Genomic DNA, 19655 nt, shown 5'->3' with positions numbered 1-19655 from the left:
GAGAAATTGTTGCTATGTAACTATTATCGCATCAAAACGTAATGAGATGTAATCATATATACTGTTTTAAGTATGTATAATGTAAAGCTTTCTAATTTGTGATTCCCTGTATTTTTGTGAAAAGAAAATGAAGTTCTTAAAAATCAAAATAGAATTGTCTCCACTTGTCCTTTTGTGCTAAGGGAACCTGAAAACGCTACAATTTTATATTGTATTTATTATTTTGGTTTCGGTTTTATTAGCTGGTCTTGTAACACTCCTTTGAACTGGAATTGAATGAACTGAGTCTTTATTACAACTGATGTTAAGTAGGTTTCTTTAATGGTCTTCATCCATTGTTGTATTGCATGTAACCTCTTTGATAGGATGTAGTGGACTATTAGGGCAGCTGTTTTGGCCACTACTTATGACCTATGTGCTATGACCTATGATCGAGGAATCATTTGGATCATCTGGCCAAACCCAGAGGTCCAAGCACTAACCACCTTGAACTCTAGAAGTACTGGGATCTAGCCCTGAACCCAGAGTGGAAACAAACACTTGGTCTTGATCTAAGCAGCCATGTCACCCTACAAGTCACAGCTGAGAGCCCACTGAAGCTCAGCAGGTGTGAGCCTGGTCAGTACCTGGATGGGAGACTCCTGGGAAAACTATAGTTGCTGCTGGAAGAAGTGTTAGTGGGGCGAGTAGGGGGCGCTCACCCTGCAGTCTGTTTTGGTCCTAATGCCCCAGAATAGGGACAGAGACTCTATACTGTAAAAAGGCGCTGTCCTTTGGATGAGACGTAAAGCGAGATCCCGACGCTCTGTGGTCATTAAAAATCCCAGGGCATTTCTTGAAAAGAGTAGGGGTGTTACCCCAGTGTCCTGACCAAATTTCCCCCTGGCCCTTACCAATCATGGTCTCCTAATAATTCCCATCTCTGAACTGGCTTCATCACTCTGCTCTCCTCCCCACTGAGACCTGGTATGTGAGGAGTGTACTGGTGCATCATCCAGGTGGGGCTTAACACTGGTGGTTCTGGAGGGGATCCCCATTACTTGTAAAGCACTTTGAGTGAAGTGTCCAGAAATATATTTATTTATTTATAAGTGTAAGCAAATAGGCTAGGATTTGAATACTGAGATTGACTCGGCATCCTGAATATAGGGTGAGAGACTGTTCCAGAAGATAGGGGTCCTGTAACTTAAGGCTTTACAGCCAACTGTTATTTTATTAATTCATAGAATATGAAGATGACCTGCATTCTGTGAACTAAGCAGGTGACTTGGGTGGTATACATTAATAAGTGCCATTAGATAGACAGGTGCCTGACCTCTGAGAGTCTTGTAAGTAAGTAAAAGTATTTTGAAGTCTGCCCTGTACCTGACAGGAAGCCAATGAAGAGAGCTAAGTATGGGGGTTATATGGTCGTACTTTCAGTTCCTAGTAACGATTCTAGCTCCTGCATTCTGAATTCGCTGTAAGGTATTGAAAGATTGGAGGGTGCTCCCTGATAGTAGGGCATTGCAGTAGTCTAACCTGCTGTTACAAGAGCATGTATTAATTTCTCTGTGTCTTAACTATAGGAAGCATGTTTTAGATATTTTTTTAACATAAGAGTTAAATGAAAGCCTAGTGTCTAGGTACGCCCAGGTTACGTGCAGAGTCTTTGAGGCAAATTTTTAAATCCTCTGAGTTAAGTGCTGAAGTTATAGTAGTCCTGTCAGTATTGTTGCCTCCAAACAATAGTACCTCAGTTGAGTAACAAGTTTTCACACATCATAGTCTTTACTTCATTAATGCAATTAACTAAAGTGATAAGAAAAGAGTTGTCATTTGGTGTAAGCAAAATGTATATTTGAGTGTCACCAGAATATGAATGAAAGTTAATATTATGTTTTCATATTTTCCTCCCTAGCGGCAGCATGTAAAGAGAGAACAATATTGATCTAACAACCGCTACCTTAAATTGATCAGGTACAACGCCTGATGCAAGGGACGTGTTCATCATACTAATTATAGGTCCTGCCAGTACTTCGAAGGAATCTTTGACTAGCTGAGTGGGGATGGGATCTACCGGGGGGTCTGTACACTAAAAGAATGTACTGTATGTAGATGATTCGGGAGCTATTTTAAGGAGCATTGCTTCAAATGTGTGAAAGTCATTAATAGTTTTTAATTCAATTCTCAGAGACTCACTGAAGATGGCTGCTAGGCCACCTCCATGCCCTGGGCAAAGAGCTTTCGGTAAAAAAGTTTTGCCATTAGGTGAGACCTCAACTAAAGGAATAATAATAATAATAATAATTCCTTACACTTATATAGCGCTTTTCTGGGCACTCCACTCAAAGCACTTCACAGGTAATGGGGACTCCCCTCCACCACCACCAATGTGCAGCATCCACCTGGATGATGCGACGGCAGCCATAGTGCGCCAGAACACTCACCTCACATCAGCTATCAGTGGGGAGGAGAGCAGAGTCATGAAGCCAATTCATAGATTAGGAATCTATGAATTAGGAATTCATAGGAATAGTGTCAGTGGGTCTAAGCCAGGTTTCTGTTAGTAGACAGAGGTCAGAGTTGCTGTCAAGCACCATATCATTAACCAGAACTGATTTGTTGCCTAGTGAGCGAACATTTAACAGTGAGCATTTAATGGTAGTTTCATGTTTTAACTGATTTAGGTTTACCTTCCTTTAGGTTTAATTTCCAGTGGAATGGAAATTAAATTGTCAACAGAGGAGCCCCTATAGGAACGTCTGAATTCTAAACTAGGTCTAGTGATAGTTGCAATACTCTGTCTATTCACACTCATATCTGGTTCTGGATAGTAATGTGATTGATGGGATGCCATGTGGTAGAGAACCTGGGTCGGTACAGGAGGTGAACTAGAGCTGGGAGTACAGACAGCACATGATTTAAGATCACATGGCTGAGGCCTGGTTGGTGCTCTTAGTAGTCAAGCAAGCAGCTTCTTTGCTATATTTTGGGATAGAATTAATGATCCCCTCTGGTTAAGGTGGAGACCGTCCCATTTATAAAAGCCATTCCCAAAAAATGTCCCAATTATTAATAAAGGTTATTCTATTGTATGCAACCAGCGATTTAGGGAGTATAGCCTACTATAGGGTACGTCCCCTCTGTATAGGATTGGTAAGGGACCAGACACAACTAAATTCCGAAAATTTTCTTTGTGCTCTTTTGCACATTTATATAATTTGTTCCAGCGTGAACAACCAAGGTGGAGGCTTCATTGCTGGAAAATGTGTATAGTTTCGCCTCAATGTCAGAAACTCAGGCCCCAGGGAGGCATTTTACAGAGACCACTGCTTTGTGATGGTTAGGATTTCTAACATTCCTGATTATCAAGTCGCCAATTATGAGCACCTTATCTGCATCAACAGACGCACTGCCTATAGCAGAGAACCTGTTGCTGAGTCGGATTGGTGACTGGTGTGCAGGGGGTCTAGTCCTTGAGCTCTTAGACCCCTGTCTGCGACCCAGGGCTCGCGTGTGGTTGCTGCTGGTGCCGGTGCTGACCTGGAGACAGCTGGGCTAGGAGGGACTGCAGCCACTTCTGAAATGACTGAGTGCTCTGACTGAGCTGGATCTATCCATCCCTCAACCTGGTTAATATCTAATAGTGTGCTAATGTGCCCCTCCAAAACGGGAATTCTGTCCTACAACTCTACTATAACTAAACATTTCTGGCATTTAAAATTATCAACACAGTGAAGACGTGAGCTGGATATGGCTTCACGCTCGTGACAAGTCAACGTATTGCTCACAGGCCAGCAGCAACACTCACTAGGTACCACAGAACTCTCTTTTACCAACTTCTTGTACTGGAATACAATCCACCTCTGCTAACTGGCAGAATGGGGAAATGAAAGACGCAAGGAAGTCCTGCACTTCATGAACAGAAGCGACAATTCATTTCTCCTGAGATCTGCACTCTGTACATAGTCTTCTAGTGAATACAAACCACCCATAAGTTAAGAGGCTTGAACTCCTTCCTGCTCAGACAGTCATGTTCACACAGTAATAACTCGATCTGCCCAGGAGAAACAGCACTAGAACAATCCGATCCGTGTGACCGAGCCTCAGCACGTCCCTGCCTAGTCCAGTAAACAGCTATGACTCTTGAATCCGCAGTGGAAAAAGAAGCTCAGAAGGCGAGATTTTTTCTTCGCTTCGTACTTGAGCTCTTTAAGTCGGTAAAATTGGAACGCGCTCCTGACTGCCGAATGTTACGTCACAATCCTGCTGCCACTACGTGACACATGCGCATAATCAGTGATTACAATCATTAATATTATTAATTGATTGAAAGTTATTATACAACTTAGTATTCTTCCTGCTCTCCCCACAAGCAAATGGTTCTCTTATTTCCAGTGTCAGTTGGAAAGTGTGTGAAGACACAGAGCAGCGCTTCTTCTTTATGACATGACCTCAGACATGCGTCTCCCCACGATCACTTCAGACTGCAGCTTCCTCCCACTTTCCACAGACCTGCTACCTTGTCTTTCACGCAACAGCATAACCGTGGCTTTTCCTGATCATAAAAATCTCCAACCAAACCAATCTAAGACAATTCATGCATTTGCTGCATCGATTGTATGAAAAAATGATCTAGATTTGCAACAGACAGATCTGTCTGCTATACTGTGCATTATAATGTTCCTACTTGAATCCCTCACACACAGACCTCGTGCTCTCAACAATCTGTAAAAACACATTGCACTTTCAGAGCAGCTCGACTCCCAGCACACTGCAGCATGGCCGCGGTGTGAGAAATCCCTGTGGGCCAGGAGAGCCAGAGACCTGCCGCTGTGCCGCAGGAGGTCAGCGGACTGATGGGTGGACAGACTCGCTGGTTTGGGCTGAAGCTGAATCACCTGAGCTCTCCTGCGCCCCTCTGTCTCTCAAGTGTTACTTTCTCTCCTGTACTTCACTGCTCTGTATTCTGTACTTCTGTGTGAAACAGCTTGTTTCCAGCTCCTCCTGTCTGAACACTTGCAGATTGAAGACAGAAAAGCGCTTCATACACTTCAGTGTTGGTTCAGCACCATTCATACATTCTGGAATGAAAACCAGCTTATGTACATGTTGTGTAATTTATTTAAACACAAATGTGTGTGTGTAGAAGAGAGAGGTTCGCTGTCTGGTCCGGAGTGAGCTGGGGCACCCAGGTGTCTCTGCAGTGGCTTGGGAGGGGCGCCCCAACTCCAGAGTGCTGCTCAGGGCCGGGTGAAGAGCCCCATGGCTTCAGCAGCCCTCTCTCGCACCTACGGCCCTGGGTCCTGCAGCAGGACCCTCAGATCTGCGGGAGGAAAGAGACGAGGGTGTTACTCGGGGTCCTGCAGTCCTGCTCCGCTCCTGACACACAGCTGCAGTGCTGATCCAGCTCTTGCCCAGCAGGTGTGAGTTAGGAGACACTGTGCAGACCAGCTGCCCCAGAAGAACCACTGTGGCTCTGCTCTCCTGTAACACAGACACAGGACAAGAAACTTTACACACAGACACGCATAAACTGTCACCACTTATTTTCTCCTTTCAGGGCTGGAGTCTGAGCCCACTGTCACTGTAGCTCAAAGGGCAAACACTGTAATCATGGATATCGAATTGATTACAATTAAAAACGTTATATTTAAATTTAATAGACAAAAACAAATGACACAATATTTGAACAAAGAACATCCTAAAAAACTTACACTTTCCAAGCAGGGCCTGGCTCTACAGTACACAAAGGGCACCAGTGCTTTGGCTTGACTCTCGTCCGCGATGGACAGGACAGTGATCAACCCCAGTAGAGCCCGCAGAACAACTGGCTCAGCTGGGGTCTCTTGCTCTGTCGGGGCTGAGCTCTGAGCTGCCAGCTGCTCCTCTGTGTGTCTGTGGATCTGAAGACAGGAGGACACCAGTCGGCCTTCATTTCCAGTACTGCTGGGACAAGGGTTACACTGAGGGAGGGTCATGCTGGTCACTGCTGGTCAGCAGAAGGGACAGCTAAAATTGACGTGCTAGCCAGCCACATCTGAAGATAATTGTCCACCACATCCGCCTCAGGTGGTTCAATCTACACAAGCCCTTGGTCTGGGAGCGCTCAGGAATTTGGTCCTAAACTCTTAAGCTTCTTCCTGACTTCTGACTTTGCTCCTCGGATACTGGCCCCTAGCTTCACCCTGCCTTTGTTGTCTAGATTACCCTCTTGTGCTTGTGTGCTGTGTCTGTCTGTTTACAGACTGTGCTTATTACCATCAGCTCTGAGTTTGGAGTTTGCTGTGTGCTGAGCCTCTGTGTTCACCCAGCTTTGATCTGGCCTGTTCTGGACGTGGCTTTGGGCTGCTGGTCTGCACCACGCTTTTCTGTGCTCGCCAGCCTGTCCCTGTGCTGCAAACAGGGAGCTGTTTGCTCACACAGCCGCTTGCCTGTTTGCTGGTGTCTCTCTGCCTGCTCTTGGGCAGTGACATAATACAGGGAGACAGTACCTCCGTGCTGTAGCTGTCAGCTGTCTGACTATCTGTCCTCTGCTCAGTTAGAAACACCAGCAGATTGGCTCTATAGTCACTTACATCCAGTTCTGGATCATCCACCTTCATCTCCCTCATCAGGCCGAGATGATCAGCCAGGTCCTTCACGGTCTCCGAGACCACCTGGTTGGTACTGAGGACCTGCCACACCTCCGGGAGTGAGCTGTAAAACACACCCCCAGCTGTGAGTGCAGGGCTCAGCATTCAAACTCATTCTCAGAGCTAAAATACACAAACACTGACGCCACAACACAGTGCTGTTGTTGTGATGCTTTTATCATTGCAAAGAGCTTCTCACTGTTAGAATTGTGCTCTACCTCTCAGAGGGAGATATGAGGGTCTCTAGGGACTGGATGGTCTGTCTGAGGTCTTGAGCAGCCAGATATAATATCCCCTCCCTCATACTCTCTTTCAAGCTGTCATCCAATGTGTAACTACCCCCGAAGAATTGCAGCAGGTCAAGAGCCTACAGGGAACAAGAACAGCAGGTCAATCTCAGACAGATCACATGAGCTCTGTTACACTGACTGTTGAAGTTGTCCACTACTGCCCCTTTGCTGCAGTTCTCAGTGCTGTCATCAGAGACAGGACACAGGATCATGTCGCTAGGTGTGAACAAAGGAGTCATTTTTCTGAATACTTCTGGAACAGTGTTTCCCAAAAGCTAAAAACACAACTGTATTGATCAATAGCAAAACAGTTTCCCTTCCGATCACTTCTCACAAACTATCTGTTCTCCGATTCACAGTGAGAGGAAACAGCTGGTCCAGAGCATCTGTGTGGGAAAACAGCAGAGAGGCGGCTTCGTCAGACACACTGACCATCATTGTCGCCAGGAGCTCGGCCTTGGCAGGGAAGCTGGGAGCTCCGGAGGGACTAGCGCTGCGCACTGCCTGTGCCATCATGCCCACACTGCGGCACAGGCTCAGTCTGACACTGGGCTCCTGCAGGGGGACACACAGCAGCCCAGACGCCACCTCACCACCCCACCTCCACCAGCCCTGGACTCTGATGGACACCCACAGCCTGGACAGCCTTGGAAACTGTATCCCTGTGTCCTCCTCCCCATAATCCCATCAGGTTCAAGTATAATTAACAACTTCTACCCAGACAGTGCAGGAAAGTAGCACTGTAGTAACTGATTCCTGAGAGTTGTTACGAATACCTCCCTGCGTTAGAGATGCACATTACACAATGTAGCAGTGGTTGAATACTCTCTTCAGACAGGAGCTGTGAGGTTCACTCTGTCAGGTCTCTTGTTCTCATGGAGGACATGTTGCCAACCTTAGTGGTGACATGGTGTCTCAGTCTCTCCATAAAGTCAGTGTCCATTCTCTGCAGTAGATCCTCTGCAGGTGCTTTAAGTGCAACGTGCCCATAGCACAGAATCAGGGCACAGGTGAAATCACTCTGCAGTAACAAGCATGACAATCCAGATCAAGGTGCTGAAACTTGTAGGTAGAAGCTGACATTAAGAGCAGCTTCTGTTTGTCTGTTAGGACTCTGATGCAGTACACTTACCCCATAGCCCTGCTCATTGCAGGGGAAGGCTGGGTCAGTCAGCTGGGTCTCCAGTCTCTTCAGCACAGACAGGACCACATCCAGGTTCACACTGGCACACAGCCCCATCAGCACTACCAGATCCTGGGACACCAGACAGGCATCAGAGCACTCTTACAACACCCACAAGGGCATCATGCACACTCTCTGATGGACTGCTGTTCTAATGCCATGATAAAATGAGCCGAGTCATCAATATCTGTTCGACTGAATGAATAAGGGCTTCAGCAGTCAGATACACGGCACTTCTGTGTTGCCATGAGCTGTGGAGAGGGGTAGATCACAGCACTGAGCTGCTGTCATTGATGAGGCTCCTGAGGGCTTCACCCTTCATACAGACACTCTTACTGACTACAGTAACGTCTTTCTGTTCAGGTGAGCGGGCTGCTGTCCCCATTACCTGGGCGTGCACCATGGTCAGCAGCTGCTCCAGCTGGGATTCCAGCACTGGTCTGGCCTTCGGCATTGCTGCCTCCACAAGCACACAAAGACTCTAAAAAAAGAGCACATTGGAGTCAATCTGGAGTGGCACTGCTGCTTCATCAAGAGGCCTCACTCTCTCAGTTTATGCAATAACACGTTAGCATTAGCATTTTGGTAGTTTGATCACACACAAAAATCTGAGAGAGCAGGATAACGCCTCTCCTCGACTCTACCCCTGGCAGATCCACCTTGTTCACACCCTTCCACAATCACATGGGGCACCACAGACCATAATCCTCTTCTGCACTGGGCCTCACCAGCACATCACTGGAGCTTGTGGACAAAGGAACACTGGGAAAGTGCTACTAGTGATTGTTAGGATCAACAATTTAAGGAATCAAAATCCAATTTCTAAAAGAAACGGACCTCGCAATCCACAACCTGTACACCTAAAGGCCCATCGTCGGTCACAGCCCTACCTTGTTGATTCTGGAATAGCTGACGTCCAGCTCAGCTACATACAGTGGCTGGAAGGCCTGTAAAACTGCTGGCAGCTCACTCTGAAGCTTCTCCTCAGGGAGCAGGCAGCACATAGCTGCCAGGGCCAAGACAATGGCCTCCGTCACCTTCAGACAGAGCAAAACACAAACATCATCATCCTCAAGGAAAGGATTCAGTCACAGGAATGCAAACTTGTCTAAAACCACCGACAGTTAAAACAGCTTTGAGCAATGAATAAAACCTGCTTCATAAGTGCACCCTATTCAACTTTCCTTACTGTGATCTGAACCCTGGACCCTGATACCCTTCCCTAATACCTGCATGGACACATCTTTTCTTTTCATTCAAGTCCATTCTTTCCTCCAGAACATCTGAGAAATCAAGATGATTAATAAGATGTCAAATAACCTACACTGGATTAAAGATCCCATACCTTTGGCTCAGAAGATGGCAGCCATCTGTGCACTATATCAAAACTAGTAATGACCTGGCTTGAACAGTCCTGAACACACTGCCCGGGACCCTGGAATTTTGCCCAGCTCTCGTACAGGCCTTCTAATGCTGACAACACAAGAGAGGAACAGCCTGTTACACTCCTCAGCTACATCAAGGCAGTCCTGTAGCTCAGTGGGAAGCAGTCTGAACAGGCCTTGTCAGTGGATCGCCAGTGGAACCAAGCATTGATAACAACTGTCCCCCTAAATGAGACAGCTTGCACACTTACCAAAAGACATCATGCCTTCATTTTCTTAGTCTCAGTAAGGGGGAGAACAGGCACCAGCAGGTCCAGCAGTCTCACTATATCCCTTGCAATGTCACGACCTTCAAAGAAAACACATTTCACACTGGGTAGGGACCAAGGCTCATGATGACACTGGAGACTCAGCAGCGGCATGAGTAACAAACACTGAGCCTTCATAATAAGCTCATGTATCAGGGCTTGAATGGACAGATACGACCAGTATCATGAAGTTTGAAATACAGCACAGTAAAAAATCTGGAATATATCTGTGCAGATCACACCCCATTAGCAGCACAGAAGTTACTGCAGTTGCGGGAGATATCTCCCACAGCATTCAACAGTGCGTGGTGAGGGAGCACTCCGGGCTGGAAGAAGAACAGCACCATATCCATGGTACTGTCGTAGTGGTCTCTCACCACACAAACGACAATGTTGCTGGCTGGCTGTTGCCAGTCAGGCAGCCATTTCTGAATCAACAGTAAAAAGAGATCAGAGCGTCTTGGGAGTCGATAGTATTGGAGTTGATGCAGCAGGTTGGATCAAGCAGAGCGATGGGCAGTTGTCACCTAGAGCAGGGAAGAACCAAAACCAGGGGTGATACTGCTGCTCTCATCACAGCACCAAGAGTGTCTGTTCAAAGGCTTCTCCTTCAGGGCCAGTCAGCCTGGCCAACGGGCACTGAGTGTGAAACAGCAGAACCACCCCAGCTCACCACACGAGGGAGTGGAAACACACAGAGAAACCCCAGGCTTCCACTCAAGCACATCTGTCAAGATGACAACACGTTAGGGCTTATCTTCTGACTTCTAGTTTCTTGGAGCACACTGGGCTTCTGATTAGAGTGCGTTTGCAACGAGTATGTCAGGAGGTGTGTAGGGAGCTCCTTCATGTTACCTGGGGGCTCTCGAGGAATCCCAGGATGACTGGCAGTGTCCCCTTGGTGTTCCTCTGCAGGAGGGAGAGCAGCTCTTCTATCAGGAGCTTCCCAGATTCCTCATCAGAGCTGCTCATTCCCTCCAGAACAGCCAGGACCTCATCTACAGCAGACACACAGACAGGGGAAACACTGGTGTCGCCGCAGCACAGACTTCTAGGGAGAAAACTCTGAAACCGACCTGTTGTCTGAGGGACCTAAAACCCTGCTGACACGTGTCTGAGAATTAGAAAGATCAAAATGATTTTTGATGCACAGCCCGTAAAAGCTGGGACTCTTTCACCCCGGACAGTTTTCCAGTAGAGAGGAATACAGATCTGCTCTAAGGGCAGGAGGCTTCAGAGTGCAGGGTTTTGTTTTCGTCTCATTTTCAGTTCAGTTGTCCTGAATAACAGCTGCAGCCACTGGGACTTCCTAACCCTGAAGAGCCCACAGACAGAGCTGCTCTCTGGGTCACATCAGTCCTGTTAGCAGCTGCTCCTCCACAAACAGAGGATCTCAGTGTTGAAGAAGAATCAGGGCAGCAGCTCTGCTCCCAGGTGGAGAACCTCCTTCTGCTGCTCTAAGGGGATTAGAGCCTCTAATTCACCTTCTCTCACACCCAGTCAAAAGGACTTAGACATATCTTCATAAATATACATTTGCTTTTACAATTAAATGTAAATGAAAGAATAATTGCAGTACATCACTCAGACACAGCTCATTTCATAACCACTGTGAGTTACTCATTTTCAACACTTTCAATAGTTTCATACCTTACATGGATGTAAGTCTTCTTAAAAATACTCTCATACTAAATTATTTAATTTTATATCTTGTTATTTTATGTTATATGTTTTTTATTTATTTTTGCTCAAATCATCATTAGTTGAAAAGATGAAGAGACTGCTGTTGCTTTCCCTGCCTCGAGCTGAGGAGACCTGCAGGGTGACAGCGAAGAGCCCCTCAGGTCAGTCAGAGCTGAGCCCAGGGATGGAGTCCCAGTGGAAAGGGAAGCCAGGAGTCAGTGTGTGGGGGGACTGGCTTCAGGGGGCACTGGTCTAGATCCAGCTGTGTCATACCTGGCCCGGGGCACTGGCAGCCTGTGCGCTGCACACAGGAGGAGTACCACTTCACCCTGCTGGGCTCACAGCTGCACTCCTTCGGGCTCATCTTGGACCTGTCAGTCAGCCAGTAGAACAGCACAGTGAAGCAGGGAGCTGGGTGGTGCTTCTCACACACTGGGAGTACAGGTACTGCTGACAGGCCAGCAGCACACCCACTAGACACCACAGAACTCTCTCTAACCAGCTGGTCCTACTGGAATACAACCCAACAGGCTGAAGGGCAGACACGGGATATTGAGAACACAAGCAAATTCTTCACATCAGTGAAAGCAGAGACAGGAATAGAAGCAGCAATGAATTCCTGTTCAGATCTGCGCTCTGGGCTTTTATAAAACTCCAGCAGGTTCAGAGCTTTTAACCCCCTCTCACTGAACACCGCGTTAACACAATAACTGCTCGATCTGCCCAGGAGAAACAGGTCAAGAACAATCGGATCCGCGATACCGAGCCACTGCCAGTCATCCTGGGATTCCTCGAGAGCCCCCAGGTAACATGAAGGAGCTCCCTGCACACCTCCTGACATACTTGTTGCAAACGCACTCTAATCAGGAGCCCAGTGTGCTCCAAGATACTGTCTGTGCTGTTTCTTACAACTAGAAGTCAGAAGATAAGCCCTAACGTGTTGTCATCTTGACAGATGTGCTTGAGTGGAAGCCTGGGGTTTCTCTGTGTGTGTTTCCACTCCCTCGTGTGGTGAGCTGGGGTGGTTCTGCTGTTTCACCCTCAGTGCCCGTTGGCCGGTATGAGAGTATTTTTAAGAAGACTTACATCCATGTAAGGTATGAAACTATTGAAAGTGTTGAAAATGAGTAACTCACAGTGGTTATGAAATGAGGGGCAGTCTGAGTGATGTACTGCAATTATTCTTTCATTTACATTTAATTGTAAATTTGGGAAAAGCAAATGTATATTTATGAAGATATGTCCAAGTCCTTTTGACTGGGTGTGAGAGAAGGTGAATTAGAGGCTCTAATCCCCTTAGAGCAGCAGAAGGAGGTTCTCCACCCGGGAGCAGAGCTGCTGCCCTGATTCTTCTTCAACACTGAGATCCTCTGTTTGCGGAGGAGCAGCTGCTAACAGGACTGATGTGACCCAGAGAGCAGCTCTGTCTGTGGGCTCTTCAGGGTTAGGAAGTCCCAGTGGCTGCAGCTGTTATTCAGGACAACTGAACTGAAAATGAGACGAAAACAAAACCCTGCACTCTGAAGCCCCCTGCCCTTAGAGCAGATCTGTATTCCTCTCTACTGGAAAACTGTCTGGGGTGAAAGAGTCCCAGCTTTTACGGGCTGTGCATCAAAAATCATTTTGATCTCTATAATTCTCAGACACGTGTCAGTAGGGTTATAGGTCCCTCAGACAACAGGTCGGTTTTAGAGTTTTCTCCCTAGAAGTCTGTGCTGCGGCGACACCAGTGTTTCCCCTGTCTGTGTGTCTGCTGTAGATGAGGTCCTGGCTGTTCTGGAGGGAATGAGCAGCTCTGATGAGGAATCTGGGAAGCTCCTGATAGAAGAGCTGCTCTCCCTCCTGCAGAGGAACACCAAGGGGACACTGCCAGTCATCCTGGGATTCCTCGAGAGCCCCCAGGTAACATGAAGGAGCTCCCTACACACCTCCTGACATACTCGTTGCAAACGCACTCTAATTAGGAGCCCAGTGTGCTCCAAGATACTGTCTGTGCTGTTTCTTACAACTAGAAGTCAGAAGATAAGCCCTAATGTGTTGTCATCTTGACAGATGTGCTTGAGTGGAAGCCTGGGGTTTCTCTGTGTGTTTCCACTCCCTCGTGTGGTGAGCTGGGGTGGTTCTGCTGTTTCACACTCAGTGCCCGTTGGCCAGGCTGACTGGCCCTGAAGGAGAAGCCTTTGAACAGACACTCTTGGTGCTGTGATGAGAGCAGCAGTCTCACCCCTGGCTTTGGTTCTTCCCTGCTCTAGGTGACAACTGCCCATCGCTCTGCTGTCCTCCAGGCAGTGGAGAAGCTGCTGCGCAAAACATCTGCGCAGCATCTGGACGAGTCCTTGGCCAAGAGCACCGTCTCGATGGCCTTGAATGAGATGACTATGTCACCGGTATGTAAATCCCTTTAATTCCAATCTATCGTATTGTTGCCTTGCTGCAGTGCTGTGGTCTGTTTCCTTGCCTGTAACACACATTGTTACATCTAATGGAAGCAAATCCTTGTGTGTTAACTTGTGTGCTCATTGGCTTGATCCAACCTGCTGCTTCAACTCCAATACTATCGACTCCCAAGACGCTCTGATCTCTTTTTACTGTTGTTTCAGAAATGGCTGCCTGACTGGCAACAGCCAGCCAGCAACATTGTCGTTTGTGTGGTGAGAGACCACTACGACAGTACCATGGATATGGTGCTGTCCTTCTTCCAGCCCGGAGTGCTCCCTCACCACTCGCTGCTGAATGCTGTAGGAGATATCTCCCGCAACTGCAGTAAGTTCTGTGCTGCTAATGGGGTGTGATCTGCACAGATATATTCCAGATTTTATACTGTGCTGTATTTCAAACTTCATGATACTGGTCGTATCTGTCCATTCAAGCCCTGATACATGAGCTTATTATGAAGGCTCAGTGTTTGTTACTCATGCCGCTTCTGAGTCTCCAGTGTTATCATGAGCCTTGGTCCCTACCTAGTGTGAAATGTGTTTTCTTTGAAGGTCGTGACATAGCAAGGGATATAGTGAGACTTCTGGACCTGCTGGTGCCTGTTCTTCCCCTTGCTGTGACTAACAAAATGAAGGCAATGATGTCTTTTGGTAAGTGTGCAAGCTGTCTCATTTAGGGGGACAGTTGTTATCAATGCTTGGTTCCACTGGCGATCCACTGACAAGGCCTGTTCAGACTGCTTCCCACTGAGCTACAGGACTGCCTTGATGTAGCTGAGGAGTGTAACAGGCTGTTCTTCTCTTGTGTTGTCAGCATTAGAAGGCCTGTACGAGAGCTGGGCAAAATTCCAGGGTCCCGGGCAGTGTGTTCAGGACTGTTCAAGCCAGGTCATCACTAGTTTTGATATAGTGCACAGATGGCTGCCATCTTCTGAGCCAAAGGTATGGGATCTTTAATCCAGTGTAGGTTATTTGACATCTTATTAATCATCCTGAATTCTCAGATGTTCTGGAGGAAAGAATGGACTTGAATGAAAAGAAAAGATGTGTCCATGCAGGTATTAGGGAAGGGTATCAGGGTCCAGGGTTCAGATCACAGTAAGGAAAGTTGAATAGGGTGCACTTATGAAGCAGGTTTTATTCATTGCTCAAAGCTGTTTTAACTGTCTGTGTTTTTAGACAAGTTTGCATTCCTGTGACTGAATCCTTTCCTTGAGGATGATGGTGTTTGTGTTTTGCTCTGTCTGAAGGTGACGGAGGCCATTGTCTTGGCCCTGGCAGCAATGTGCTGCCTGCTCCCTGAGGAGAAGCTTCAGAGTGAGCTGCCAGCAGTTTTACAGGCCTTCCAGCCACTGTATGTAGCTGAGCTGGACATCAGCTATTCCAGAACCAACAAGGTAGGGCTGTGACCGACGATGGGCCTTTAGGTGTACAGGTTTTGGATTGCAAGGTCCGTTTCTTTTAGAAATTGGATTTTGATTCCTTAAATTGTTGATCCTAACAATCACTAGTAGCACTTTCCCAGTGTCCCTTTGTCCACAAGCTCCAGTGATGTGCTGGTGAGGCCCAGTGCAGAAGAGGATTATGGTCTGTGGTGCCCCATGTGATTGTGGAAGGGTGTGAACAAGGTGGATCTGCCAGGAGTAGAGTCCAGGAGAGGCATTATCCTGCTCTCTCAGATTTTTGTGTGTGATCAAACTACCAAAATGCTAATGCTAACGTGTTATTGCATAAACTGAGAGAGTGAGGCCTCTTGATGAAGCAGCAGTGCCTCTCCAGATTGACTCCAACGTGCTCTTCTTTCAGAGTCTTTGTGTGCTTGTGGAGGCAGCAGTGCCGAAGGCCAGACCAGTGCTGGAATCCCAGCTGGAGCAGCTGCTGACCATGGTGCACGCCCAGGTAATGGGGACAGCAGCCCGCTCACCTGCACAGAAAGACGTTACAGTAGTCAGTAAGAGTGTCTGTCTGAGGGGTGAAGCCCTCAGGATCCTCATCAATGACAGCAGCTCAGTGCTGTGATCTACCCCTCTCCACAGCTCATGGCAACACAGAAGTGCCGTGTATCTGACTGCTGAAGCCCTTATTCATTCAGTTGAACGGATATTGATGACTCGGCTCATTTTATCATGGCATTAGAACAGCAGTCCATGAGAGAGTGTGCATGATACCCTTGTGGGTGTTGTAAGAGTGCTCTGATGCCTGTCTGGTGTCCCAGGATCTGGCAGTGCTGATGGGGCTGTGTGCCAGTGTGAACCTGGATGTGGTCCTGTCTGTGCTGAAGAGACTGGAGACCCAGCTGACTGACCCAGCCTTCCCCTGCAATGAGCAGGGCTATGGGGTAGGTGTACTGCATCAGAGTCCTGACAGACAAACAGAAGCTGCTCTTAATGTCAGCTTCTACCTACAAGTTTCAGCACCTTGATCTGGATTTTCATGCTTGTTACTGCAGAGTGATTTCACCTGTGCCCTGATTCTGTGCTATGGGCACGTTGCACTTAAAGCACCTGCAGAGGATCTACTGCAGAGAATGGACACTGACTTTATGGAGAGACTGAGACACCATGTCACCAGTAAGGTAGGCAACATGTCCTCCATGAGAACAAGAGACCTGACAGAGTGAACCTCACAGCTCCTGTCTGAAGAGAGTATTTAACCACTGATACATTAATGTAATGTAAACCGAAAGGTAGGTCGAGATCAGTAAACGGCACTGGAGGCGAACAATCCAGAACGAGAGACAGATACGTGGTCGGAACAAGAGCAACAACTAGAAATAGTCACGGGTAGCAAACAATCCACGCGGCGAGACGAGAAACGTAGTCCAAAGGCCAAACGATGAGGTCAGAAAATCCGGTAAGGCAAAGGGAAAGAAACGCTAGGTAGAGCCACAGGTAGGGAACTCAATACCGAGCAGTGATATGCGAGTAAGAGCGGCTTAAATAATGCAGCCTGCCGCACGGTAAGACGTCTGAAGAGAATTAACACGTGCGGCGGTGTTTGTAATTATCACCCAGCTGCTGGGACTGATTAGACCTCTTCGGAGCTGGTCTGGACCGGTTAGTGGTCGTTACAGTACCCCCTCCTTCACGGGCTGCTCCCGACGCCCGAGATGGTCGCTGGGGAAAATTGCGATGAAAGTCGGTGATGAGAGCTGGGTCGAGAATATCCCCCTCCGGAACCCAAGATCTGTCCTCCGGTCCATACCCTTCCCAATCCACAAGATACTGCATGGTATTACGGTGCCATCTTGAATCCAGGATCTTATTAACTGTATACGCCGGATGCCCCTGAATAGTACGAGGAGGTGGAGGACGAGCCGGAGGGGCCACCAGGGGTGAACGGTGAAATGGTTTCAAAAGAGAGACGTGGAAGGCAGAATGGATTCTGAAAGTGGGGGGGAGCGCTAGTCGGTAGGTGACCGGTGTAAGTCGAGATAGGATCCGGAAAGGACCTATATACTTGGGACCTAGCTTCTTGGAGGATAGGTGCAAGGGTAAATTCTTTGTGGCCAGCCAGACGAACTGATCCTTCCTGAACCTAGGGGCAGGTCTACGACGTCTGTTGGCAAAAGCGGCCTGGCGCTGAGTTGACTTGAGGAGAGATGTTCTAGCCACCTTCCAGATCCTCCTTAACTTCGAGATGTATTGTCTCAGAGAAGGAATTGTCGTAACCAGAGGGGCGTCAGAGATGAGGGAAGGTTGGTAGCCTAAGGAGCAAAGGAAGGGGGAGAGGCCTGTGGAGGAAGATGTAAGGGAGTTATGAGCGTACTCTGCCCAAGGAAGTAAAGATGACCAATCATCTTTGGAAGATGAAGTGAAGGCTCTAAGGAAAGCCAGGAGCATTTGATTAGTTCTCTCCACCTGCCCGTTGGCTTCAGGGTGATATCCCGACGTTAAGGACACATGAGTACCCAGGGCTTGACAAAAAGCTTTCCAAAAGGCCGAGATAAACTGGGGACCTCTGTCTGAGACCACATCCCTGGGCAAACCATGTAAATGAAATATGTGCTGGACAAACAACATTGCCATCTCCTGGGCTGTGGGTAAGGCTGAAAGCGGAACAAAGTGGGCTGATTTGGAAATCATACGTGGTCGGAACAAGAGCAACAGGGTCGATACCAAAAATAGTCACGGGTAGCAAACAATCCACGGGGCGTGCCTGCCGCACGGTAAGACGTCTGAAGAGAATTAACACGTGTGGCGGTGTTTGTAATTATCACCCAGCTGCTGGGACTGATTAGACCTCTTCGGAGCTGGTCTGGACCGGTTAGTGGTCGTTACAGTACCCATGCAGGAGCCCAGTGTCAGACTGAGCCTGTGCCGCAGTGTGGGCATGATGGCACAGGCAGTGCGCAGCGCCAGTCCCTCCGGAGCTCCCAGCTTCCCTGCCAAGGCCGAGCTCCTGGCGACAATGATGGTCTGTGTGTCTGACGCAGCCACCTGTCTGCTGTTTTCCCACATGGATGCTCTGGACAAGCCGTATCCTGTCACTGTGAATCAGAGAACAGATAGTTTGTGAGAAGTGATTGGAAGGGAAACTGCTTTGCTATTGATCAAAACAGATTTGTTTTCAGCTTTTGGGAAACACTGTTCCAGAAGTATTCAGAAAAATGACTCCTTTGTTCACACCTAGTGACATGATCCTGTGTCCTGTCTCTGAAGGGGCAGTAGTGGACAACTTCAACAGTCAGTGTAACAGAGCTCATATGATCTGTCTGAGATTGACCTGCTGTTCTTGTTCCCTGTAGGCTCTTGACCTGCTGCAATTCTTCGGCAGTAGTTACACTCTAGATGACAGCTTGGAAGAGAGCTTGAGGGAGGGGATATTATATCTGGCTGCACAGGACCTCAGACAGACAATCCAGTCCCTACTGACCCTCACATCTCCCTCTGAGAGGTAGAGCACAATTCTAACAGTGAGAGGCTCTTTGCAATGATAAAAGCATCACAACAACAGCACTGTGTTGTGGCGTCAGTGTTTGTGTATTTTAGCTCTGAGAATGAGTTTGAATGCTGAGCCCTGCACTCACAGCTGGGGGTGTGTTTTACAGCTCACTCCCGGAGGTGTGGCAGGTCCTCAGTACCAGCCAGGTGGTCTCGGAGACCGTGAAGGACCTGGCTGATCATCTCGGCCTGATGAGGGACATGAAGGTGGATGATCCAGAAGTGGAACACCCAATCTGCTGGTGTTTCTAACTGAGCAGAGGACAGATAGTCAGACAGCTGACAGCTACAGCACCGAGGTACTGTCTCCCTGTGATATGTTGCTGCCCAAGAGCAGGCAGAGTGACACCAGCAAACAGGCAAGTGACTGTGTGAGCAAACAGATCCCTGTTTGTAGCACAGGGACAGGCTGGCGAGCACAGAAAAGCTTGGTGCAGACCAGCAGCCCAAAGCCACAACCAGAACAGGCCATATCAAAGCTGGGTGAACACAGAAGCTCATCACACAGCAAACTCCAAACTCAGAGCTGATGGTAATAACCACAGTCTGTAAACAGACAGACACAGCACACAAGCACAAGAGGGTAATCTAGACAACAAAGGCAGGGTGAAGCTAGGGTCCAGTATCCAGGGAGCAATCTCGGCAGTCAGGGAGAAGCTCGAGAGTTTAGTACCGAGTTCCTGAGCGCTGCCAGACCACGGCTTGTGTAGCTTGAACCACCTGAGGCAGGCGTGGTGGACAATTATCTTCAGATGTGGCTGGCTAGAACTTCAATTTTAGCTGTCCCTTCTGCTGTCCAGCAGCAACCAGC

At 48.0% G+C, this 19655-nt stretch overlaps 1 protein-coding gene across 1 annotated transcript; it reads left to right on the top strand.

The window, feature by feature from the left end:
• The first annotated feature begins 13127 nt into the window (after positions 1-13127).
• On the top strand, positions 13128-15310 carry LOC138225401 (maestro heat-like repeat-containing protein family member 1). The gene is made up of 6 exons (XM_069185518.1): positions 13128-13368; positions 13719-13853; positions 14067-14229; positions 14454-14552; positions 14716-14843; positions 15152-15310. The coding sequence occupies exons 1-6, from the start codon at positions 13252-13254 to the stop codon at positions 15308-15310; spliced, it is 801 nt and encodes a 266-aa protein (XP_069041619.1). The 5' UTR covers positions 13128-13251.
• The last annotated feature ends 4345 nt before the right edge of the window (positions 15311-19655 follow it).

The sequence above is a fragment of the Lepisosteus oculatus genome, chromosome 27, assembly GCF_040954835.1.
Source record: "Lepisosteus oculatus isolate fLepOcu1 chromosome 27, fLepOcu1.hap2, whole genome shotgun sequence".
NCBI classification, from domain to species: Eukaryota; Metazoa; Chordata; class Actinopteri; order Semionotiformes; family Lepisosteidae; genus Lepisosteus; species Lepisosteus oculatus.
This window is presented reverse-complemented; position numbering and strand designations above follow the sequence as displayed.